Here is a 25,850-nt window from a genome sequence, read left to right as displayed (position 1 = left end):
GACTCCACGCTCCCAATGCAGGGGACATGGATTCTATCCCTGGTCGAGGAACTAAGATCCTGCATGCAGTGTGGCTGGGCCAAATTTTAAAAATAGAATAGAATAGAATAGAATAGAATGTGTTCTGTTTCAGGAGTCTATGGTGGGTGATGAGGGATAAAGGGAGATTTTGGAGATATAGCTGTACAGGGGGACCTGTTTGGGGTCACATGACCAGGCAGTGTCACAACCTTGACTGGACCAGAGATCTCCTGACTTCCAGGCTGAGGGGTGACACTGCATCTGCCTTTAAGAAGATGACCCGCCAAAGGTAAGGGAACACGGCCCACTTCGTGTCTTGCAGGGCTGTGAGAGACGTGGCCAAGGATCTAGACTATTTAATCCAGTTTAACGAAAGGAGTTTTACAGAGAGCAATTAAGGCACAGTTAAGGAATTAATCACTAATGAGTCATTAACTCTGCCTCCTATTGTACAGCTAACAAGCTGAGGCCAGATGATTGGAGCCAGTTCCCAATTAAGGGGACGACATTGGCCAGAAAGCGCACCATCGGCCTCTTGAGGAGTCGGGAGTGCCTGCCTGCGGCTGCCGGGCCTCCCCTTTCCCAGGAGGGTCAGGACGCAGGCAGAGCTCGCGCTTGCAGAGCGGAAAGGAAAGGCCAGTTTTACATTAATATTATCTTCCCTGAAAATCTTTTTTTTTTTTTTTTGCTGGCCTCCTGGAGGCTGGAATTCCATTCGTGTAGTAAGGTTCTGTTGGCGGAAAGGCGCGCTTGGACCTAAGACCGAGAAGGGTGCGCAGCGAGGCTGGGGGTGCGGGAGCGGGCGGGAGGCGTCACGTTAAATGCTAGGTTCCTGGGGGCGGCTGTGTCCGGACTCCTGGTGTCCCTTCCGTGCACCTCCCGCGGGGAGGACGCGGCTCACTGCAAGCGGAGTCCCGCGCTGCCCTCGCTTCCCAAACCTGGCTACACCGAGGGCTCTCCGCCTAGGCTTTCAAGTAACCGATGAACTTGGCCCAGAGCAGGAAGGATGAGGATCCCCTGCCTCCTCCCGCCGGATTCTAGATTGTCGGGGACGGGCAGGGACTGTCTCCCCTGCTGTAACATTTCCCATCTCCCCAAACAGTAGCTATACGTTTAAAATAAGTAAAGACAGCGGGGCCGCCCCGTTCAGTTGCTGACCTCTGGGCCGAATCCTGCCCCTCCCGAGGGGTCTCTCCCAGCCCTCCCACCCCCTCTCACCCACACCCCTCCCGATCACCCTCCCGGCAGCAGAGGTGGGAGCTCGGGCCCGCAGGAGGCAGAACTGGGTTTCGATAGCGGGAAACCCACGTCGGATGAACAGCCGGGACCGGCCTGGGGTCGCAGCGCGGGGCTCCAGGACACCGAGCGAGGAAGACCCTCCGTGGCTGCGGCCGCCTCTGGACCCCGTGACTCTGGAGACCGGCTGTCTGGAGAGGCGGAGCCCGAGGGAGACAGAAATCACCACCAGAAGTCCGGAGCCGCGGCGCGCAGGACGGTCACGTCACCCTCACCGGCAGGAAGAGACTCCTCCATAAAGGGAGAAATGCCAAAACTGAAATGCCGCCAACGAGGCGGGGGTAGCTGATGGCGGCTAGGTTAGCGGGGCGCCCAGCTCCGCGCCGGCCCGGGATCTCTGCATCAGCCCTCGGTCCAGGGGGAGCGCCAGACAGTCTGCGCCCGCTGCACCGCTGGCCATGCCTGACTCCGCCCTTCCCTCGGAGCCGTCCAATCCGAGGCGCCTTTCTCCGCCCCGCCCCCGCGGTCACACAGCCTGGCCCCTGGCGACTCCTACCCCAGCTCCCAGGAGCCCGGAGGAGCGGTTTTGACGTCCCACCTTCTTTCCACCCCCCCCCCACCCCTCCGCCGGCTGCCGTTCAGAACAGGGGTCGTCTTCCTGCGAGAGGGTCCCCAGGGCCTCCCTCCTAGTCTGACAGGATCCACGTCGGCCTGAAGCAAGGCCTGCTTAGAGCAACAGTGTCTTTTCTCCCCGAACCCCGTAAGACCACTCCCAACTGGTTCCTGTTCCCTTTCAGTGGACAGTGGTAGCCCGAACCAAACCCGCAGCCTCATCATGGAAGACTCAAGAACCATTTCCCAAGTGATGAGGGTTTACTGGGGGAGTCCTTTCCCCCAGAGTCCCTGAAAGGCGTGTGTCCGCCCCAAATCAGAGCCAGCACAGCCTAGTTTCGGAAGGCAGTGCCGCACCTTGACCGGCACCTCTGCAAACTGCTTTCCGTAGCCGTGAGCTTGAGCAGCGGCCCCAGGTGTTTCTGGATCGTCTGGGGCTTTAACGCTCTTTATCACAAGCCATTCTCACCTCCTACCGGAGTTAAGTACAGTACCAACTGCCCGCCTCACCTGCACCCCTCCTCCTGGAGCTGGGAGCTTGACTCACCGCGGGCCCAGTGGAGCTGCCCTACTAGGCAGCCTTTAGGAAGAGGGCGGGGAGGGACGCTGGGGCTGATGCTCTGTCCAGGCCTCCCCCAGGTAGCCCAGGAAGGCACTCACAACGATCACCCATTCCTCAGCATCTCAATTCCCAATGTGGCCTAATGAGCTGTTCTTGGGAATTGGAATTAAGGAGCACTTATTCAGCAACTATTTCCCGAACATGCAATATGATCGTGAACGGACGGGACTTATAGTTATTCCAGCTCCAATGCTTACAAGCAGAGTTAATTGGTGCAACCTCTCTGTGCCTCAGTCTCCTCATTTATAAAGTGGGGCTAGTTGAATCTTCCTAGTAGAGTCCTTGTGAGGCTTAACTGAGATGAAACCACTTCGAAGAGTGCAAGCACATAGTAAGCTTTCAATGATCATTAGCTATTAGTATTTTGATCATTTTCCAAGGACTTGTCCCTAAGTCCAGGTATGGTTCACTCTGTTGGTGCCTAAAGAGATGGTTTAGAATATCCCTTCTCAGACTAAACTAGTAAAAGAGGAGACGAAGATGGTGGAAAGCTGCAGATGCAAAAAGATAGGAAGAAAAATGGCAGAGAGAAGGAGACAGAATGAATAATGGAAATGATCTAAGGGAATCGAAGAAGTTGCTGATGGTGAGATGCACAAGGTCAGAGGTGCCCAGGACTAAGGAGAAAGAGGGCAGAGCAAGTGTGAACAGCCGGGACCGGCCTGGGGTCGCAGCGCGGGGCTCCAGGACACCGAGCGAGGAAGACCCTCCACGGCTGCGGCCGCCTCTGGACTTCCAACTTCAGGGCCACTGAAGTTGGAAGTTCTCTGAATAAATCATTCCTAGTAAAACGAGGGCATTAAAGGATGAAAGAGAAGATAGGCCAAAGTGAAAGAAATTTACTTACACATCCATCCTGAGTTTACCTATTTTTTTTTCATGCCAAGATCTGATATTGCTTGGGCCACTCCATTCATTTCCCTATGGAACCTCCTTGTCAGAGAAAAGCGCAAGTATCAATATATTACTCCCTACCTATTGGGGGAAATAACCCGTTCGATAAATTCTTCCTGACCAGCCTACTATGTGTTAGGCTTCAGGTGAAGGTCTAGGGGTACACAGCTCTGGTTATGCCACAGCCTCTAAGGACCCACATGGCAGGGACTGAATCCTGTGACGACACTCCCTCTACTCCCAGCCCTAGGATAATCCTCCTTTTCCCAGGTAGGTTTCAGGAACCCAAGAACAGCACAGGGATACTCGGGATCAGAGAATCGGGATCACAATGTGTATTGCTTCGTACCAGGTCATTGGTATAGTTTTCACAATGTGGTAAACTACCCATCTTTCCCACTTCCCAGGGAGGTGGGGCTCATTTACAGGAGGAAAGTGGGCTGTGGTGGTTCACTAACGTGCTAACGACCTATAGACAGTAAGGAGCTGGTTGACGCTAAGGCTCTGGCCGCGCCTTCCCGGGAGCACTCCAAGATAGGCCGGAAGGACCTGCGCGGCGGGAATCCGGACGATTCATACCGCGGCCTCTCAGGCTGGGAGTTCCGGGCTCTCCTTCGCCCCGGGGACGCCGCCTAGTACCCCGGGAGCTTCTGAAGCCCGCGGAGACTTCTGGATTGCTTTCCCGCCCCCCCAGAGACGGCGCCAAAGAGCCACAATACTGTCCACAACGCGCCCGCGAGAATGTGCCCTCCGGGTCGCGGCTCAGAGCGCCCCAGGACACGCTCCCCGAGCGCGACTGCTAGCCCGACGCGCGTCAAGCGGAAGCACTGGGTTGCCGGGTGCGGAGCGAGCTGGGGAGGCGAGAGGGCGGCGCGGGGCTTAGAAAAGGAAAAGTCGCTCTGCCCCAGTCTTCGGAGCACTAATGTCATCAACCCTGGGTAGCAGGGGCGGGCCCCGAGCCGGTGACCTGGACAATGATCTGAGAGGGGCCTGGGGCCGCGGCGGGCTGGAAAGAGGGAGGCGGGGCCGCCAGGAGCTTCGGGGAGTTCAAGTCTTACCCTGGGAAGATGGTGTAGAAGCTTCCTAGGGTCTGGCCTTCAAAGTAGCAGCTGCAGCTCGGCTATTGGGGTATCGAGGGGCTGGGAACGCGCAGGCAGCTGAGCCTTAGGCTCCAGACACCCGGAACCCCACACACTCGCAGGCGCCCGCCGTGCCGGTAGAGGGGCGCTCTGGTCTAGGGCGTCGCTGTGTCTGGGACGCTGGCGATTCTCCGCTGCAGCACAGCTCCCCGAGGAGGATGCGCAGGAGGGAGCCCCAGCTCCTGCGCAGCCCTCTGCTTTCCCGCACCCGCCACATGCAACACGGCAGCCCCTCCAGAAGCCTCCTTCACACACACATCTTCCTCCCCGCCACCGCAGTCCTGAGCGCGCTTAACCAGAGTCAAACCAAAACAGGTAAATCTTTAATTCTCCTCCTCAATTCTTCGAAACTACTTGTACAGACAGTTCCTCAAACACTTTCTCCGCCTCCCCTTCCTCCCAGTCGGCCTTTTCTGGGGTTGCCACGCCGCCCGGGAGCGGCCGAGGTCAGGCGCTTTGGGTGCCTTGAACTTGGAGGCTCCGGCGCCCGCCGGGGTGGCAGCAGCGTGGCCGCCTGTCCCCCTCCAGCAGCAAGGCCCGGGGTCCGTGGGAGTGTGGGTGTGGCCAGAAGGTCTCGGCTGGCCTGGGGGGTCAGCCCTCCGCGGTGAGTCGGGCGCAGATGCACATCCTAGACCCAGGTCTTCAGGCGGCGCAGGGCAAGAGTGGCCGAGTCCGGGAGACCCAGGGAGAAGGCGTGAGCGCCTGCGGCTCGGGGTCGGCTCCTAGGACGGGCATCTGGCCTGAATTGGTCCCCGGTGCCCTTAGAGGGCCTGCCACGGCTTCCCGATGGCCTGGATGTGCTCCTTGGCCTTCAGGCGCAGAGCCGCGATGCTGCTGTTGCGCGGGTCCGCCTCGTCCAGCGGGAACTTGTCCCCGAAGCCGGGCCCGCACGGGTAGGCGGGCGGCGGCGGCGGCGGCGGCGGCGGCGGCGGCCCGAGGGGCTGCAGGCCGGGCCCGAGGGGCGGGGAGTTCAAGAAGGGCGGCGGCGGCGGCGTGTAGCTGGCGGGCAGGCTCTGCGCCGGCGGCCCGAAGCCTGGCAGGCTCTGCAGCGCCGTGGCGCCCCCGCCCGGCAGCGGCGGCCCGAGCCACGACTCGAGCGGCAGGGCGCCCCCCGCAGGCCCGCCGCCTCCGCCGCCCGGGCCCGCCCCGAGGGGCGCCAGGGCCGCGGCGGGCGGGGAGCGGCTGAAGGAGAGCAGGGGCGAGTCCTGCAGCTTCATGGACGACACCTCCAGCTTCTCCTGCCGCCGCCACTTGGCCCGTCGGTTCTGGAACCACACCTGCGGAAGGCAGCACAGCGCCGTCGGGCTGCGGCGGGGGCAGGACTCCCCACCCCCGAGAAGGACCGGGGCTCGACAGTTTCACCTGCTCCTTTCATCCCCGCCGCCACCCCCCCCCCGCTCCCCACCCGCCTTATCCTTCTTGTCTGTCCCGTTTGCTCCAGTCTCCTCCCTCCTCCTCTCTCGCGCCGAGTCTCTTTGTCCCATCCCTGTCCTCCGTGGTGTTCCCACCCTTGTCCCTGTTTACCTCACCCTTAGCTGTGGTTGTATCTGTTTCCAACTCCTGGCACCGAGCAGGCAGAAAAGAAATGAAGTTAACCCTGTAATCGGACAGTGGGACTTGGGAAACCAGATCTCACCAAATTTCTGTGACCTGCTGGTTGGCGGTCCCTCCCGACCCTTCGCTTTAGACCCGGCTTCCTCCCTGTGTGGTACAGTGGCTGCGCTTTTGTCGCAGACTTTCTGTGCTTTACCCACATTTTGCCTGTTATAAACATATGTATAAACAAATACTCTAAGTACTGTAACTGGAAACATTGGCTGTTAAAATAGAGCTATTTCCACAAATTACTGATAGAACAAAGTGGGTTGATTTTATTCCAGGCATATTTAATATGCATATTACTGTTCGTGAGATTTTCATTTTTATTTAATCGATATCTGACTAATATTTCTGATATTTCCTAAAAATGGCTTTCAATGATTACAATAGTTCAAGTTTAATAATCTACTTTTACTCCGTGGAGTTAGTTTTGACGTTAGCCTAAGATAAATTCAATGAGTTCAAGTTTTTCTTTTTTTCTTTACATAGAGAAAGTCCACACCAAGAGTGAAGTCTGGTCTCTTAAGGCTGCAACTTCCATTACTGATTTGATAAAAGCACAAGAAAGGGTGTAATTAAGGTTTCACTACCAAGTTACCACCCTCAGGAACAGAACAGAGAGAACTGGTCTAGTTTAGTGGGGAATCTAGAAAGAACTTTGGCCAAACTGGGGGGGGGGGGGGCTTCAGTGTTAAATTTATGAAGGAAAGTGTGGGAATAATTACCACCTCAGAAGGGAGACAGCAGTTCTGAGTTAATTATAGGGAGAGGGGCCCTCATAGGAAAGCTGAGAAAAAGCCATCCATCCTGAGCAGAGCAGGGCAACTGTCTGCAAGGCTGGGATTTGGGGGGCGGGGCGGGGAGAGAGAAAGAACAAAAATGCAGGTACCCCGGGTCCCTTTCAATAAAAGATTCATCAGCATATCTGAGGCCCTGATTTTCCCAGAAACATTAGCTATATAGAGAAACACTGGCGCGGGTGAGGGCTTCCATCCCACTGCCTCTCCCTCCTCACCAACAACATCCCACTCCATCCCCCAAAGTATCAGATATAGGCTTCAGATCCAGTATCCAGAGTCAGAGGGCTAAAACCTGGGATAGTCTGCTCTTCTGCTCTACTGCTGTCCTCAACACAGTGGGAGACTCTGCCTACCCCCCCCCCCCCCGCAACCTGATTACATCATACCCATGTGTTAAGAACCCACCATATGCTGGGCCACTGTGCTGGCCCTGTGATCACAGAGAAGTCAGACACTGTTCTCAAGAAGCTCACATCTTAAACTAGAAGCAAACATCCCCAAACAAGTAGAGAGGAAGGAACGTGGGACAGAGGCATGAAGGGAGCCCTGTATTCCGGAGGGGCACTGGAAGGCTTTGCCCTTTCCTCTTTCTTCCTCTTTCACTTGTTTTCTTTCCCTCTTCCTACCCCATCCTTCCTCCCTGAAAAGCAGGTGCTAAAATGTCCGCCCCTTCAATGAAATCCTTGCAGCTCTACTGCCCCAAATTAGGAGAAATTGAACTGTCCTTGCCAGTTAATCCTGAGTCACATTAGGGAACTATTTTTTAAAACCATGACATTTACTCATTACTTTAACCCCTTAAACTAAAGAGAAAAGACAAAAGGCAGGAGCCTGTCCGCTTTTACTTTTAAGACAAGGCTAAAAGCCCCAAACATCTGAGTATCCTCACTTCCTGGAAATCTAATTCATTAGACACACACAAAAATCCCATCTTAGTTCCACTGCCTTTCAGATGCGGTGAAATTTGTTCCGAATGTCTCCCTTTCAGGCCTCTGTAAACTCTCCCAATTTGGAAATTCTCCCGGATTTTTCACAGATGACTAGCAAATATTTAAGGCTTTCAAATATTTTAATGATCAGGGATTAAAGATAATTCAGCTTTAATTAAAGCGAAAACCCCTTTAAATAAAAAAGAAAAGGCCTCTGCAGCAGTGGGAAGTTTGGCTGGATGTGCACCCGAGAAGCAAAAGTCAGTTTCTTAAACAAATCCACCGAAAGTTTCAACTGCGAGGCGCCAGGCTCTCGTTAAGAAGATACGGTTTTCGTTTTCAGGAAGGTGAGCGCCATAACTGACTACGGTGGCATTTGGGGCCGCAATCCGGTTACCCTCGAGCCGCTGTCTACATTCCCTCTCCACTCAGTGCTTCCCGCCCCCCGCCCCGGTCCTGGACGCTGTCGCCTCTTCAGCTTGCCAGCCATTCCCAGTTCCTCTCTTTTAGCTTAGAACGAGGGAGACCCCAAAGGGGAGATGCTACTACAAATTGGAACAGACTGTCCAAGGGACGGGGCATGGGGCGCATGGAAAATCTGTGACGCTCCTGTGGGGCTCTGGGCGAACCAAGCGCAGGAAGGCCCGTGGGAAAAGTGCCATAATAAATGCGTGGACGCCCAGGGATTCAAGGGAGCTTTGGCTGCAGCTTGAGCTTCCGGCCCTCCCGTGGGCCCATCTGGGCGCTTTACCTGGACCCGGACCTCGGGTAAGTTGACCTTGCCGGCCAGCTCCTCGCGACTGTACACGTCGGGGTAGTGGGACTTCTCGAACGCGCGCTCCAGCTCGTGCAGCTGGTATGTGGTGAAGGTCGTGCGGTTCCGTCGATGCTTCTTCTTGGGCTGCTCCTCCTCTGACAGCTTCGAGTCGCTGGGGGCTGGGGGTCCGACAGGCAGCCCAGGGCTCGGCCGCGCCTCCCCTGTCTCCTTGGGGCAGTAGGGGCGAGGGGCTGGGACGACGAGACCCCGCACGGTCAGAGACACTCCTCGGAGTATCCGAAGGCCACCCCGCCTACCCATGCGGGCTCCGAGATGGCCCAGGGAAGTCGGGGGTCAGGGCTGCAAGGGTCCCCTTAACTTTCCCTGAACGCAAGTTGGAAGCTCCTGCTACGCATATAGCCCCCACCCCTGCGCCCAGATGCCTTAATAAAAGTTAAGGCAGGGCTCTCTCCTCTTGCAGAGCTCCTAAGTCTGGGAACCCTAAGGGTCTCGGAGCAGCCGGGGTGCGTACTCACCTTCGTACTCGGGAGCCGGTGCCGGGGCAGGCGGCGTGGAGGGCTCGGCGCCTCCTGCAGGCGCCTTGGGGCAGGAGGTCCGCGCGCCCGGCCTCCTATCCCGCTCTTTCGCACCCCGGGCGACCCGCTCCTCCGGGAAGGAACCGAGGATCCCGTCGTCCTTGGTAAATCCCAGGATGGCTTCGATGCTATGCAGCCGCGAGGTGCTTCCGCCCGGGCTGCGGAGCAGGTGGCCGGCGAGCGAGAAGCTGCCGTCGGCCATGGCTGGGGCGCAGCCGGGCAGGTGCATGGGGAGCGCCGGGACGCCGGAGGGCGCGGCCCGCGCTCTCCGCAGCGCCGCCTGCTTGGAAGACCGAGAGCGAGAGGCTGGAAGTCGGCCCCTCCCGGGTGCGGTCGCCCAACCCGAGGGGTCCTGACTCAAGGTCAAGCTCCGCGGGCGATGCGGGCCCCGGCCGCGCGCGCTAGAGGAGGGCGAGCGCTCGGCCCGCGGCCGCCTAGGTCCCGGCGGGAGTCGGAGTTTCAACTCCCGGCGGCTGGGTCTCCGGGAGCTGAAGGCTCCAAGCCGGGTCGCCCCGGCTCCTCCCCTCTCGCCCGGTACCCAGCCTCTTCCCTGGTCCCTCCCCCCGCAGCGGGGCGGGTCCTTCCCTCGCCCAGCCTTAGGGTCCTCGCCCACCCACCCCGGGCTGGGCCGGCACTCCGAACCTTCCACCTCCCACCTCTCGACCAGCTCCGAACACTGCTGAGACCGCTGGGGCATGTTTGACGGGCCCGGGGACCCGGGTCCGAGGGCCCGCTCCCCGCAGTCCTGCCTCAGTGGGGCCGACGCCCTCGGTCCCACCTCCCCCTCGGGCTTGCCTCCCTCCTTCGGCTCCTCTCCCTCAGCCCAGGCTCGCCTTCTGCCCCGAGGCGCGCTTCCTGCGCCGGGCTGAGCGCCAGGGGCGACCCTTGGAAAGACCGAGAGCAGGCTCCCCGGCTTTCTGGCTTTGGAAGTCAGTCCACGCTTCTTCCCAGTTTGAATTTTCCCCTCTTTCTTCCTCTTTTTAGCCCCACCGGCAATCCTCTTTCGGCTCCGTAGTCCGAAGCCTCGGACTTCGGGTTTATTTTGTTTGTCTTTATCTGATTTAACTACTCCTCCCTGCCCCCTCGGACTTGCGCGCCCGCAGGCCCCCTGACCCCGGCGCCCGCCCCCGGAGACGGTGGGACCATCTGTGCTCGCAAGCCTGGCGACTTCAAGGGTCCCACGGCCCAGCAGGAGGCTGGAAGGCGCCGAATCGGACACGCTGCCGGGCTCAAGCCGGTGGGAGACCCGCTAGGGGTTGTCACCCTCGCAGACTATTTGTCCTGAGGGAACCCTCCCTCCAAACCATCTTCCAGGCCAAGGAGATGACCCAACCTCAGGCTGAGGGGGGAAGGACCTTCGTCAGGGTGCAAGGCCTCGCGCTTCTCTGGGGGCTATAGGCACAATCCGCTGGCAAAGGGGACCCCGCGAGGCTTCCGAGGCCCAGAGTGACTCATAGGCCAAGTGGGAAGATGATTTGTGCGGGCGGATGGTTTTGTTTTGTTTCTTCACATCCCCGCCAGTGCTGTGAACAGCACTGTAAACACCGGCTCTTCTCAAAGCTGAGGCCAGACCCGAGGCAGCCCCTGCCCTCACTGAAATGTTGGCGGGAAATGTGAACCAAAATGCTTTCCTAATAAAATCTGCAGGACCCAGAGATTCTTTTTCTTTTGTTTCCTGGTTTTATTGAGATACTGCACTGTGTAAGTTTAAGGTGTGCCGCCTGATGATTTGACCCATATACACACGTAAATGATGACCACAGTAAGTTTAGTTAACATCCATCATCTCATGGAGATACAAAACAGAGATTTTTAAAATCTCCTTTGCAGAGGCCCTCTGATCTCCACGCAGGGGCGTCTCCCCTTCCCCCCACCCCTGCCTCTACAACGTTGGTTGACTTCATTTTGCATCGAGACAAGCAGTTCATGGGTCCCTTCTGAGGGTCGGGCACTGATGTGGGCCTTGTCAACATCACAAAAGAAAAGAGAGGCTGGGGCCACAGGCCTTAAGGAGTTTAACGTCCAGCCTGAGAGACAAGACAGAGGAAACCAAAGAAAAACCTGTATCTTAGGGTCCTCCACCTTTAAATGAATGTTAGAAGGACATTTAAAAGGACATGTAACTATGTTAAGGATCTTTAAATGGAAATGGTTATTTCTCCGTGATGGGCACATGGGAGGGGTTCAGTACACCAATTTCTCTATTTTTAATAAAACTGTAAAAAGGTGTATTAAAACAGCAAACGTGAGTTTACAGTAGGTAGAATTAAGCTGCGATTCAAGTGAGAAATTATTTTTCAAGTAAAAGCTAAATTAATGAAAATCAATACACACTACAGTTTTTGTGTATCACTTTATGGTATTCAGCACATTCTTCATGCCATCCTAGCCTCACAACCCTGTGAGGTGAGCAGGACAAATATATTTGTCCCCATTTTACAGAAGAGAAAACTGAGGCTCAAAGTGATACAGCTCTTAAGTGGAAGGGACAGGACTGGAACTCAGAGTGGCCAACTCCTTGTCCAGTGCTCTCTGGCTGCCCCTCATTTGTAATTCTTACGGCAGAGTGTGATATTTTTGAACAGAATCAAAACACATCTTAGTCTGCAGTCCGTCTTTAATCCTTCCTGGAGACTGGATCCTGCACGTAAGAGGCTGAGGAAGAGGCAGCTTAGTTTCCCAAAGAAACGCAGTCAGAGCTTGTAGACAGTGGCCTTTGGGCGCTGGTGTCCAGGACGACAGGACGAACCCTCTGGAGGTTCCCGCCCCAGTGCAGGGGAAGCCTGCCACTTGGCCTCTTTTCGCATTTTCTAGGCTGTCAAAGGCACTCTCCCCCAAAACGATCTGGTGGCACCCCACAAGGTCCCACGAACCAGTTACAAAGGCCAGGTGGTTGAGATGCTGCCGCCTTGGTGACCAGAGGGCAGCCATAGGGATAATTAATTGGTATTTGCTGTTTCCCCTCTGAGTATGCTTTTTATGTAAACTCCCCCAATATTAAAGTGATCTCTATAATCACTGCTAAACAAAGCTCCTGCCCACACGCTAAGGGGCTTATGGCCTTGTTTTCCAAAGTTAATTCCCTCTGGAACTGCCCAGCTCTCCCTAATAGGTCCAGGTGAGGTTAGCTTTTATTTACTGTTTATTTCAGAGTCTCAGGAGAAAAGCAGCAAAGACTTCAACAGCCACTGGCGAGGGACCACGGGGGAAACAGGGCAAAGCAGGACAAGGGGAGGTTGGGACTTCTTTTGTACGTGACATAAAGAGCTAGTCAATACTATTGTGGGCACAGTGGAGGGTACTCCAAGCAATCAGCCGGGGGTCATTGTTAGGGGCTAATCTACATGTGTATTTCCCAAGAACTCGATTAGGGAAGATGAATGGATTCGTCCATGTCCTTAATTCTTCTAGCCCAAAGCTGCATTTTTCCAGCAGTTACGCCAGCTCATACCCAACCCAGTTTCGGCAAAAGCAAGGAGCCTGGCTTCTGAACTCCACCTCTGTTTAATTCATTAATTCATTAGGTGGATCAAAGAAAACTCCCTCCTCACAGCTGCCAACACACGGGCTGAACTTTAGGCAGCTAGAGCCCCTTTCAACTTGGCATGGTTTGGAGAAACATTTCCAGAAGTAAGGAAAATGAGAGTGGTTGAGGCTTGCAGGGATGTTGAAGAAGGGGAGGCTCAGTTGATGTGGGGTAGACAATCTAGAATGACAACTGGATTGGGGAGATTTTGAGGAGAAAGGGGCTAGGGACTGGCTAGCACGAAGAAAACAAAGTCTAAACATAACCCGCCATCAAAGTGGCTCTTTTATCTTGGATGTATACAGGAGGTCCCTTTTCTAGAAGCATTCTAGGTGGACTGCTTCACCCACAGCACTCTTGAGAAAATGGGCATATATGGAGTGAATTTTCTGTACCCTGGGTGGGCAGGGGGCATACTCACAAGTGAGCTCATGGCATTTGAGTCTAGTAATTTCACCTTGAAGCAATGTTTTAGGTTTGGGCGAGAAAAGTGTCTGTTGGAGGACTTATGGGTTACCACTCCATAAAGTGTATAAAACCAACTCGATGTCTACATGGAGACTATCCTCTTAGTAGATGTATTTTAATCCTGGAATAACTCCATCTGTCTCATACCACACTGGAGGACCATCTCCTCCCACAAGCTGATACACGTTCATTCGGCCAAAGCAACTTAACTTTAGTTGTAACCAAAGCAAAACTCAACTCATGCAATCATTAAACACACACACACACTGAAGTTCAACAAATTCAGCTGTCAAGAGTTAAGCCAAATATATGTATATATAATAACAGTTATTATTTATTGAATACTAACAATATGCTAGTGGGCACTCTTCCAAGTCCTTTATGTAGATTACCTAATTAGTTCTCACAATAACCCTGTGAGGTAGACACGATTATTATCTCCACTTTACAGATAAGGAGTCTGAGACTCAGAGAGGATAAGTCACTCACCTAAGGTTGTACAGCTGGTTTCAGGTGGAGCCAGGACTTGAACCCTGGTGTTTTTTCAGGAATATCCATCTAATCACTGCGTATACCACCTCCCAATACGGTGGGTGTATATACATATTCACAGTTGATTCTCCTGTGGCTACATGAGAACTAGCAGATAGAGTAAAAAAATTTAGGAGTCAAAGGGCACAGGAATAATGTGGTTCAGAGTTTGAGGGAGGTGGGAGTGAAAAAGGTGTGATGTGCAGCCAGTAACTTATTTGGTCAATTATAATGATGCCAGATATGCTTAAAAAATAAGTATACCAGTCAACTTCCCAAGGCTGCCTTATAAAGTTTAAGGAATTCTCTCTCTGTTCCCAGAGTTCCAATTCACTCTTAGGGTTTTGTGAACAATATATGTTTAAGCATTTACCATGTGTCATTTATTTTGTCCTTCTTTGATTCAATGTATTCTCCTCTATACTCTACTATTTTTTAAAATTAATTAATTAATTTGGTTGCACCAGATCTTAGTTGCGGCTCGAGGGCTCCTTAGTTGCAGCTCAAGGGCTCCTTATTTGAGGCTCAATTCCTCCTTAGTTGTGGCACACGGGCTCCTCAGTTGTGGCATGCAAACTCTTAGTGGCATACATGTGGGATCTAGTTCCCTGACCAGGGATGGAACCCGGGCCACCTGCATTGGGAGCGTGGAGTCTTAACCACTGTGCCACCAGGGAAGTCCCTTTACTGTTTATTATCGTATGTCATGAGCACAGTATACAAGCTGCTGACAGTCTTTGCAAAAAAAAAAAAATCAATAGCTAAACTCTCTTTAATATTGACATATTGAGTCCAGAGATAAAATATACTATGCTTGTTCATCTCTCACTATCAGATCTTCCCAATTGATGAAACATTTCCCTACTAGAAGCAGGACGGAAGGTATATCAAGAAAATGTCCTTGGAGATGCTTATCAGAAACTCCATATTTATAAGTAGACAACTTATATCCCTTGTCACTTCCATAAAATTGGCACAAATGATCAACACCCTTCCTATATACCAGTTTATTAGTCAATATGAACACCTGAATCTTCTCTACCATTTTCAGACTAAATTGAAATAAGTATTGGGAATTCCCTGGCAGTCCAGTGGTTAGGACTCCAGGCTTCCACTGCAGGGGGCATGGGTTTGACCCGGGAACAAAGATCACGCAAGCTGATCTGCAGTGAATAAAAATCCCATAACATAATTGTGGCTAAAATACATAAATCAGTGAAGAGATGGGCCTCACAGGCATCTCTGGCTGAATTGAGAGCCCTATTGGAAGGGCATATGGAAACAGACATTTCATCTAAAAACAAAAATGAAATGTAGGGTAGTTGGGAGTGGTTGTGTTTTCCGGCAGTAATGCCCTGTTTGCAAGGCTTCCTTTTTTTTTTTTTAACGTCTTTATTGGAGTATAATTGCTTTACAATGGTGTGTTAGTTTCTGCTTTATAACAAAGTGAATCAGTTATACATATACATATGTTCCCATATCTCTTCCCTCTTGCGTCTCCCTCCCTCCCACCCTCCCTATCCCACCCCTCTAGGCGGTCACAAACCACCGAGCTGATCTCCCTGTGCTATGCGGCTGCTTCCCACTAGCTATCTACCTTACGTTTGGTAGTGTATATATGTCCATGCCTCTCTCTCACTTTGTCACAGCTTACCCTTGCCCTCCCCATATCCTCAAGTCCATTCTCTAGTAGGTCTGTGTCTTTATTCCCATCTTACCCCTAAGTTCTTCATGACCTTTTTTTTTTTCCTTATATTCCATATATATGTGTTAGCATACGGTATTTGTTTTTCTCTTTCTGTCTTACTTCAGTCTGTATGACAGACTCTAGGGCAACCTAAGTGTCCATCAACAGAGGAATGGATAAAGAAGATGTGGCACATATATACAATGGAATATTACTCAGCCATAAAAAGAAACAAAATTGAGTTATTTTTAGTGAGGTGGATGGACCTAGAGTCTGCAAGGCTTCCTTTGGTGTAAGAACAGGGACCACAGCTCTCTGCAGACCAGCCAGTAATTAGCAAGATGTCTGTCCTCCTCTGGCACTCCCCTTGTTGCCCAATTACAATATTTTGGGAACAACATCTTGAAAATTCACCTCTGATTTAGTTTTCTGTTATTTCAGAGGACCGTAGGCTTAAGAATTATAAGAGGAATCTTGGTGAGGATCGTGTCTGCTCTTTCACTTCTAGCCTCCACTTTTCCTTTGTTGACGTGGAAATGTGGACCCAGAAGAGTTAAGCGATCTGCCCCAGATGAGACAGGGCATCTGAAGCAGGGCTTGGGCTAGAGGCCAGTCTCCAGACTCCGCCAGGCTGCTGCGGCTTTCCCACTGCTGCTCAGCCGTCAGGAGCCTCCACTGGATGCCCCGTGCTTGCACGCAGACCTTGAACCTGTGCTTGAACCCTGAGCAATATGCTTGTTGCACACATACAATGAAGTTACTCCTCACACTACTCCCCAGTCATTTATCAACACAATTACCTTGGTCCTGAGCTTGCTTTTGCAGCTGATGCGGATTCAAGTAGCCTCTGTGGAGGAGAAAACTTCCCTTGGCAATAGATTTGCAGGGCGTTTGGGCAAACAACTGATATTTCTACCCACTGGTTTGCCGGAATCAGCTCTTCCTGGCTTGTGAGAGCCAACAGTTAGCATCTCTTCCCAGCTCTGAGTTCACATTAGTAGCTTGAAATCAGCCACAGTGGGAGTATTTTTACCACTGAAGTTAGCAAGCGCTAAAAATCAGAACATTCTCCCCCCCTCCCCAACCCCCATTAACGTTTTCAAAATATTTACTAGCGTATTCCTACTCCATTAAGGAGTGAAGAAATCAGAAAGTATCATTACTATTAAAACTAAAATATGATCTCATGGGCAAGAGATGTCCACCTTTTGCCAAAAAATGGGATATTTACATCATTATCTCAGAATATGTAAATAAGGGGAAACCTGGATTTCTGCCAAAGAAATGGCCTTTTTTGAGTTGTTAGAAGCAAAGCTATATTAAGATAATTCCTCTTTACTTGTTTTCTAATTAAACTAATTGAATTCGGAGTGACTAGGGGAAGTACAAGAGACATTTATCTGCAGGGGATGATGGTCTTGAAGGCCATCAATCCTCTTAGAGTGCTAAGACGGCAAATCTGAGAATGCCCATTTTGCAGCAGCATTGACCCATCTCCCACCCAGAGTTTGGCCATCTCCAGGATTCTTCTCTCCTCCTCTTTTCGAAAGGACAGTTACCAGGGAGCCAATTCTCATTTTATCTTCACAGCACCCTGTAAGGTCAATATTATTATAATGCTTTTTTCCCCTGTACCACGTATAATCCATAAGCCCTTTTAGCTCTGTAAGACTTACCTCTTCCCCACTTTTCACATGGCCTCCTTGAATACTTCTGACCACTCTCCTGTCTGCTCCAACTTGCTCACTGAGCTATAGCCACATTGGCCTTTTTTCTCTTCGTGAAATCACCCAAGCCCCTTGCTGCCTCAGGACTTTTGCACTGACTATTCTCACTGCCTGCGATACCCTCACCCAAATGTTTACATGATCGTCCTTGTCATTTTATTTGTCTCATAGCACCTCTCCAAAACTATTTTACTTATTATTTGTTTATTTGTTCGTTACCTGTCTCCCCTCATTAGAATCTAAGCTGCATGAGAACGGGGACCTTGTTTTTAGATCCCTAGCATCTAGAACATATGTGGCGCATAGTGGTGGTTGATGTAATGAATAACTGCAAGGAACTCTATTTCACAGATGAGGAAACAGATTAATTAAGTTGTCTCATTTCACACAGCTATTAATTAGCATGAGTATACATTTTTTTTTCACATTCTTTTAATCAGTCCTCTGGAGTTTTTCTAAAATATTACTTCCCAGATGTTTGGAAATGTCAAAGTGCTTTGCTTTCCTTCCCAAATAGTCCACAGAAATCATTTGATCACTTTCAAAAGTCAGTTCAGTCCACTCCAGTCTTGTTAGCATCAGCTCTGACCGGGGTTGCCTCCAAGGCCTTTGATGTGAGTGTTCATCACATGAGGAGACAGGGCTCTACGCAGTGCCTCTGCTGTCTGCTGAGAGCCCCCGCCACCCCGCTTCTCTCTTGCCGGGGTGTACCATCTTAGGGAATGCCATTCTTTTTCCAGAGTGGCCCCTGCATCTTTACTGCAGACTATTAGCTTTTACAGTTGACTGCAACTTTATGGACACTTGTTTGTCAATTTTTGTTGTACTTTCTCCTTTGACCCCTTAAGCCCTAAAAATGCTGATCTTATATGTCCTGACCAATCTAATTAGCCCCTTTTAACCACCAGATGCTTTCAATAGGGTTTTCAAGATGCTCCCCAGAAGTTATCTTTATTCAAATGTCAGGAACTGACCCACACTTACTGCAGGGTGTATGTGTTGTAAGTTAAAGGAATGAGCTTTAAAGAAACACAACTTGGAAATCTTTTAAGGTTTCTAAAATGACTTAAGAAAACAAGCAAGCATCACTGTGTACACTTGTGTTATCCTTCTATAGCTCAGGGACTTAGACCCCATCTAAGAATGATGTCTTCAGTTTATAGATGAAACTGTGACAATATAGAGTTTTCCAAGAATAGCAACACTTTAGAGTAGGGTAAAGGGGCTAAACTTGGGTCCAAGTGGATTTGTTATATTTCTACTTTGGGTTAGGTTTGAAAGTTTTCCATAATAAAAGATTTTTGAAGAGGCAAAACAAATGTCAAGATTTCTGAATCTGAATTTAATTTCAGATTAAATTTTATTACCTCCTCCAAACAATTTCTGTGGCTCCCCAAACTGCCATTTCTAATGTAGACAAAAATGTAAGGAAGATCCAGCAATTCCACTTCTGGGGGGAATTCCACCCAATTTCACTGAAAAAAAATGAAAGCAGGGACTAAAGTAGATATTTATGTTCATACTAGCATTATTCACAATAGCCAAAATGTGGAATCAAGCCAGTGTCCATCAGTGGATGAATGGATAAGCAAAATGTGGTATCTACATTCAACAGAATATTATTCAGCCATAAAAGGAAGGAAATTCTGACACATGCTTGAGGGCATTATGCTAAGTGAAATAAGCCAGTCCGGAGGAGGTGGGGGGGGGAGGTGGGAGGGGAAACAGAAAGACTGCAGTAGCCACATTCTGCATTTATCGTTGCACTGGATCTGAAAGTCCACACAAAACACGACTCTTGACTTGAACACCTAGAAGCGCTAGTCTTTTAAATCCCTAAGAGAACAAGAAGACATGATTTTTCCTTCCAGAATTCCTGTGGTTAGACAGTGAGTATATTTATTTCATTTTGACATATATATATAATGTTTATCCATTCTTTCATCAAATGTAACTTGAATACCTGTTATGTAGCAGAGACATATTCCACTCAGATTCTACTCAGAACCCTTCATCTATCTCTTAGAACCCTTTCGTTCTTTCTTTTTTATTTTTATTGGGGTATCGTTGATTTACAATGTTGTGTTAATTTCTGTACAGCAAAGTGAATCAGTTATACATATACATATATCCACTCTGTTTTAGATTCTTTTCCCATATAGGTCATTACAGAGTATTGAGTAGCACATTTCCTTTGCTCTAGAGTAGGTTCTTATTAGTTATCTTTTCTTTTTCTTTTTTTTTTTTTTTGCGGTACGCGGGTCTCTCACTGTTGTGGCCTCTCCCGTTGCGGAGCACAGGCTCCGGACGCGCAGGCTCAGCGGCCATGGCTCACGGGCCCAGCCGCTCCGCGGCACGTGGGATCTTCCCGGACCAGGGCACGAACCCACGTACCCTGCATCGGCAGGCGGACTCTCAACCACTGCGCCACCAGAGAAGCCCCAGTTATCTATTTTATATACAGTAGTGTGTATATGTCAATCCCAATCTCCCAATTTATCCCTCCCCTACCTTCCCCCCCAGTAACCATAAGTTCGTTTTCTACATCTGTGATTCTATTTCTGTTTTGTTCATTTGTATCATTTTTTTAGATTCTACATATAAGTGACATCATATGATATCTGTCTTCCTCTGCCTTACTTCACTTAGTATGATAATCTCTAGGTCCATCCATGTTACTGCAAGTGGCATTGTTTCATTCTTTTTTTATGGCTGAGTAATATTCCATTGTATATAAGTACCACGTCTTCTTTATCCATTCATCTGTCGATGGACATTTAGGTTGCTTCCATGTCTTGGCTATTGTAAATAGTGCTGCTATGAATGTTGGGGTACATGAATTAACTTTTATATTTTAAATGCATTAAGAGATATGAAATTCTTGTAGAAACTTTCATTTTTTGTGGGAGTAATATTTACACATTGTTCAATGCTTTGAACTCTTAAATGAAAGTTCTACATATGAACACAAGAGTATGAAACAAATATCTGTCCTTTATTTGAATACTTAGGCAGAGAAGAAAGTGAAAACTTAAAATGCATGGAGAATCCCAAACTTTTTTTTTTAATTTAATTTTTTTCATTGAGTGTATTTTATTTATTTATTTATTTATTTATTTATTGGCGTATAGTTGCTTTACAATGTTGTGTTAGTTTCTGCTGTACGGCAAAATGAATCAGCTATATGTACACATATATCCCTTCTGTTTTGGATTTCCTTCCCATTTAGGTCACCACAGAGCACTGAGTAGAGTTCCCTGTGCTATACAGCTGGTTCTCATTAGTTATCTATTTTATACATAGTAGTGTGTACATGTCAATCCCAGTCTCCCAGTCCATCCCACCCCCCCCACTTCCCCCCTTGGTATCCATATGTTTGTTCTCTATGTCTGTGTCTCTATTTCTGCTTTGCAGATAAGTTCATCTATACCATTTTTCTAAATTCCACATATATGTGTTAATATACAATATTTGTTTTTGTCTTTCTGACTTACTTCACTCTGTATGATAATCCCTAGGTCCATCCATTCTCTGCAAATGGCACAATTTCGTTCCTTTTTATGGCTGAGTAATATTCCATTGTATATATGTACCACATCTTCCTTATCCATTTCTCTGCTGATGGACATTTAGGTTGCTTCCATGCCCTGGCTATTGTAAATAGTGTTGCAATGAACATTGGGGTACATGTCTCTTTTAAAATTATGGTTTTCTCTGGGTATATGCCCAGGAGTGGGATTTCTGGGTCATATGGTAGTTCTGTTTTTAGTTTTTTAAGGAACATCCATACTGTTCTCCACAGTGGCTGGATCAATTTACATTACAACTTTGTTTCACTCGTTTGTTTCAGCCTTTCTTCCCATCATACATTTTTCACTAGAGCTGCTAAAGTAGAGAGGGTTATTCATTCTGCCCCCAAATTTAATTATAAAATATGAAACATATATTTAGAAAATTTAAAAACATATAATAAAGTTGAAGGGATTGTAAACACCATGTATCCACCACCTAGATTTTAAAATTAATATTTTTCTATATTGTTCTATCATATCTATTCATCTACCCATCCCTCTATCTACCCATCAATCTCTTGTTTTTTGTTTGTTTGTTTTGTATTTCTTAAAGTAAGTTTCAGGTTTCAGTGCATTTCAGCCCCAAATACACAAATGCAAGCATATCACTGGCTAGAGTTTAATAGTTTGTTTTTTTAAAAAACTTTTTTTTAATATTTATATGTTTTTATTTTTAAATTTATTTTATTTTTGGCTGCGTTGGGTCTTCGTTGCTGCACGTGGGCTTTCTCTAGTTGTGCAAGTGGGGGCGACTGTTTGTTGCGGAGCACAGGCTCTAGGCACACAGGCTTCAGTAGTTGTGGCACGTGGGCTCAGTAGTTGTGGCTCATGGGCTCTAGAGAGCAGGCTCAGTAGTTGTGGTGCACAGTCTTAGTTGCTCCACAGCATGTGGGATCTTCCAGGACCAGGGCTCGAACCCGTGTGCCCTTCATTGGCAGGCGGATTCTTAACCACTGTGCCACCAGAGAAGACCTAGAGTTCAATAGTTTTTAAGGATTCTCTTTTACTTTTTCAGTAAAACATACATATGGTGAAAGACATACATCTTAGTGTACTAGTTAATGTTTCACAAAGACATATGACTTAATATGCTTTTTTATAGCAAACCCCTATCAAGACAGGGTGCATTATCATCACCCCAGAAAATTCGCGCCTGCCCCTTCCCAGTCCGTGCTCGCCACCATTCCCCTAGAGGCAAACACTGTTCTGGTATTTTTCAACATAGAATAGTTTACCTGTTCAAGAACTTCTTACAAATGGAATAGTATAGCACGTACATGGCCCAAGATGTCTTTCATTCAACTTGATGCTTTTGAGATTGATCCATGCTGTTTTGTGTATCAGAGGTTCATTCATTTTTATTGCTGAGTTGTAGAATATTCCATGGCTGTTTATCCATTCACCCATTGATGGACACCTGAACTGTTTCTGCTTCCTGACTCTTATGAATAAAGCTGCTGTCAACATTCTTGGACACATCTTTTTTTTGAATTTTATTTTATTTATTTTTTTATACAGCAGGTTCTTATTAGTTATCCATTTTATACATATTAGTGTATACATGTCAATCCCAATCTCCCAATTCACACCCCCCCCCACCCCCCTGCCACTTTCACCCCTTGGTGATTAGACACATCTTTTTGAGGACATGTGCTTTCAACTCCTGCGAGTAGAACGCTAGGTCAGATGCAGTTTAGTTTAGTATGTTACTTTTATATGAAACTTCCAGAACTTTTTTCAGAAGTGGTTGCATTAGTTAACACTCCCTCTAACAATATACAAGTTCCAGTTGCACCACATCTTCACCGACACTTGCTGCTGTCAGTTTTTAAAATTTTAAATACTCTAGTGGGTCTGTGGTAAAATGTCATTCTGTAAAAAAAAAAAAAGGAAAAAGGAAGAAAAAGGGAATTCCTTGGTGGTCCAGTGGTTAAGACTCCATGCTTCCACTGCATGGGGCACAGGTTCGATCCCTGCTTGGGGAACTAAGATCCCACAAGCCAAAAAAAAAGCAACACAAGCAGCGCGGCCAAAAAAAAAAAAAAAAAAGAAAATGTCATTTTGTGATTGGATTTAATGTTAACTGACAATTACAGCAAGCACCTTTCTATATGCTTAGCCATTTGTGTACCTTCCTTTGTTAAGTGTCTTACTCAAATATTTTGCCTTTCTATTTCTGTTTTTAAAATTTTTATTACTGAGTTGTAAGAGTTTCAGATATATATGTTTACATAAATTATATAATTTATATCTGACAAAAGACTGGAATCCAAGATATATATATGTAATTTATATAAAATACATAAACTATATATTTATATATAATTATACCTGAAAAAAGACATATATATCTCCCAGATTCCAGTCTTTTGTCAGATACACGGTTTTTGTGGGTTTTTTAAAAAAATTTTTGACTCTTGATGGTGGGATTGTGAGCGATCCTTTTTTTAAATATAAATTTATTTATTTATTTAGGTTTTTTTTGGCTGCGTTGGGTCTTCATTGCTGCATGCAGGCTTTCTCTAGTTGTGGTGAGCAGGGGCTACTCTTCGTTGTGGTGCGCAGGCTTCTCATTGCGGTGGCTTCTCTTGTTGTGGAGCACGGGCTCAGTAGTTGCAGCTTGCGGGCTCTAAAGCACAGGCTCAGTAGTTGCCCATGGGCTTAGTTGCTCCGCAGCATGTGGGATCTTCTCCAACCAGGGCTCGAACCTGTGTCCCCTGCATTAGCAGGCGTATTCTTAACCACTGCGTCACCAGGGAAGTCTGTGTTTGTTCATTTTTAATCTTACTCCTCTCCCTGTCTCTGATGGTTCCGTTTGTAAGCGGTGATTTGGCAGATTTCTAGCATCAGGAGCGAAAACTGAAGTGCTTATATAACTCACAAACTGGATTAGTTGGCCTCTGAATGGCTGAGCTCACTATGTCAATATTCTTTCAAAAGAAGACCTCCTGTTTCATTATGCTGTAAGAGTGCATATCTAATTGAGGACTAGACTAAGTCCTGGCAAACTGGAAAGTCCATTTAATTTGTCTTCTTGGAATTCGTTCTTCTGCACCTCTTCCCAGAGCCACTGTGGTTCCTTCCACCCAGCTAGAAATGCTACCTGACCTCCAGATTTTCTCTCCACAGGCAACCCTCTGTGTTCCTGGCTCTTCTCCCTTCTAGTACCTACCCAAACTCTGTCCCCTCACCACCCCTGGGGCCTGTTGTCTCTTTGCTCAGCTGGCGTTAGTAAAGGGACAGAAACCTAGTTCTGTGACGGTGACTGTTGCCAATCTTCTCTCTTTCATAAGATAAATCTGCATTGGATATTGACCAGCCCCGAGACCATAGCATGAATCATAGAATGTAAAGTAACCCAGCCCCTTCATTTTTACTATTGAGAAAATGAATTTCCAGAGACAATCAATGACTTGTTCAAGGTCTCACACTAGCAGAATTTGTGCTAGAATCCCAATTCCTGACTACCAGTTGGCTCAAAGGAATGGCTGCAAGCATCAAGTCCGGTGGCAAGGTGTGGAGAGTGATAGCATCAGAGTCTTCTGCAAGGTTGCCTTCACTAGTGGACAGTGGCAATCAGAGCAGGATCACCTGGTGGGTTAACAGTGTCGATACTGTGTGATGAGAATTGAGAAAAGAACTGAGGATGTTGTCACTGGAAAAGAGGAAACTGAGTGAGAACTGAGGCATAGCTGTGGAGCGCCGGACAACAGAATCATGACCAAGGGGCCGAAGAAACAGTCAATTTCAGCTTAAGACAAGGAAGGGTTTTCTAACAATTAAAGGTGTCCACAGATGGAAGGGGTGGTGGCTGAATTCCCTTGGAGCAGCAGATAGTGAATTCTGTACCACTGGGAGCTTTCAGATAAGCCTCAACTAGGCTGTTGTAGAAGAGGCCCCTTTACTGGGTGGGATTTTAGAATAGATTCCCTCCTGGTCCTTTACAATTGTTGGAGTCTCTGTTTTGTGTCCATCCCATGGCATAGACACATCTACCCTTTAGAGGGAAAAAGGCCTTCTGAATGCCCTAATACAGGCCCTTCCCTGCCCCGACCCCATACACCTGAGACACTGTATTGATGGGGTGGTGGTGTCTGGTGTGCTGTGGTGTGGTGTGATACGCCATGGTGTGAGGCTGTATGGTGTAAAGTGGTGTGGTATGTCGTCATATGATAGGAATCAGATAACCATGGCCAGAGTCTTCTAGGAGTTATACAGCCCCACCGTGGCAGGGACCAAATGGTATTGGAGCAATTTGGGTTGTCAAGGTGAAGTGTCAATTTAGTGATTTTTCTGAGCAGCACTGGCTACATCTTTGACAAGAAAGCAAGTCTTCTACGTCATCCTGCAACTGGTCTGGGAATAACTTGGCAGTCACAGTACTTATGTCACAACAAAGTGTACAAAGTAGGGTCACGTGCGTCACCCATTCACCAACGTTTCCAATTATAGGGCAGAGTCAGGTATTGAACTGAAAATAAATCTTATCTATTATTTATAGTTTTAAAATTGTGAATGTTTTCAATGTCTGCACTCTGAGGATGCTGATGTGGGGGAGGCTGTGTGTCTGGGGGTGGGGCAGGGGGCATATGGGAAATCTCTGTACCTTCCTCTCAATGTTGCTGTGAACTTTAAACTGCTCTAAAAAATTGTCTTAAAAAAAATTGTGAATGTTTTAAAGTTTCTGGTATAAAACAAATCACCACTCACATGCCAGTTCTGATAACAGATGAGCATGATTTAAAAAAAATGTTCATGGTATCTGGGGTTTATGGTCTGAATTTGTGTCCCCCCCAAATTCCCATGTGAGTCCTAACCCACAAGGAGAAGGTATTAGGATGTAGGGCCGTTGGAAGGCGCTTAGGTCATGAGGGTAGAGAACCTTATGAATGAGATTAGCATTCTTATAAAAGAGATTCCCCCATCCAAAGCTCCCCTGCCCCTTCCACCCTGTAAGGATAAAATGAGAATTCTACTACCCAGTAGTAGGCCTTTACCCAACCATGCTGGCGTGCTGACCTCAGCCTTCCAACCTCAAGAACTATGAGAGATAATGTTTGTCATTGATAAGCCACCCAGTCTATTGGTATTTTATTACAATGGACTGAGCCTGAATGGACTAAGTGGACTTGAG

At 48.4% G+C, this 25,850-nt stretch overlaps 1 protein-coding gene and 1 long non-coding RNA gene across 3 annotated transcripts in view; one reads left to right on the top strand and one right to left on the bottom strand.

The window, feature by feature from the left end:
- The first annotated feature begins 4,609 nt into the window (after window positions 1-4,609).
- The window catches only part of LOC125961210 (uncharacterized), a 30,241-nt gene continuing 9,000 nt past the window's right edge, over window positions 4,610-25,850 (top strand). For both annotated transcript variants that reach the window (XR_007471595.1, XR_007471594.1), the window contains exon 1: window positions 4,610-4,839. This is a non-coding gene — a long non-coding RNA (uncharacterized LOC125961210). The remainder of the gene's footprint in view (window positions 4,840-25,850) is intronic.
- Window positions 4,835-9,471, bottom strand: RAX (retina and anterior neural fold homeobox). The gene is made up of 3 exons (XM_004268055.3): window positions 9,146-9,471; window positions 8,604-8,860; window positions 4,835-5,801 (listed from the first exon to the last, which is right to left on the bottom strand). Exons 1-3 carry the CDS (start codon window positions 9,432-9,434, stop codon window positions 5,286-5,288), a joined length of 1,062 nt encoding a protein of 353 aa, XP_004268103.1. The 5' UTR covers window positions 9,435-9,471; the 3' UTR covers window positions 4,835-5,285.

The sequence above is a fragment of the Orcinus orca genome, chromosome 15 (assembly GCF_937001465.1).
Source record: "Orcinus orca chromosome 15, mOrcOrc1.1, whole genome shotgun sequence".
Lineage (NCBI taxonomy): Eukaryota > Metazoa > Chordata > Mammalia > Artiodactyla > Delphinidae > Orcinus > Orcinus orca.
This window is presented reverse-complemented; position numbering and strand designations above follow the sequence as displayed.

Bases quoted from the DNA above. Each gene is read 5' to 3' on its own strand.
- RAX (XM_004268055.3), bottom strand. From the start codon at position 9,434: ATGCACCTGCCCGGCTGCGCCCCAGCCATGGCCGACGGCAGCTTCTCG. The intron at 8,861-9,145 runs GTGAGTACGCAC...TCGTCGTCCCAG, and splicing joins ACCGGCTCCCGAGTACGAAG to CCCCTCGCCCCTACTGCCCC. The intron at 5,802-8,603 runs GTAAAGCGCCCA...TGCCTTCCGCAG, and splicing joins TACCCGAGGTCCGGGTCCAG to GTGTGGTTCCAGAACCGACG.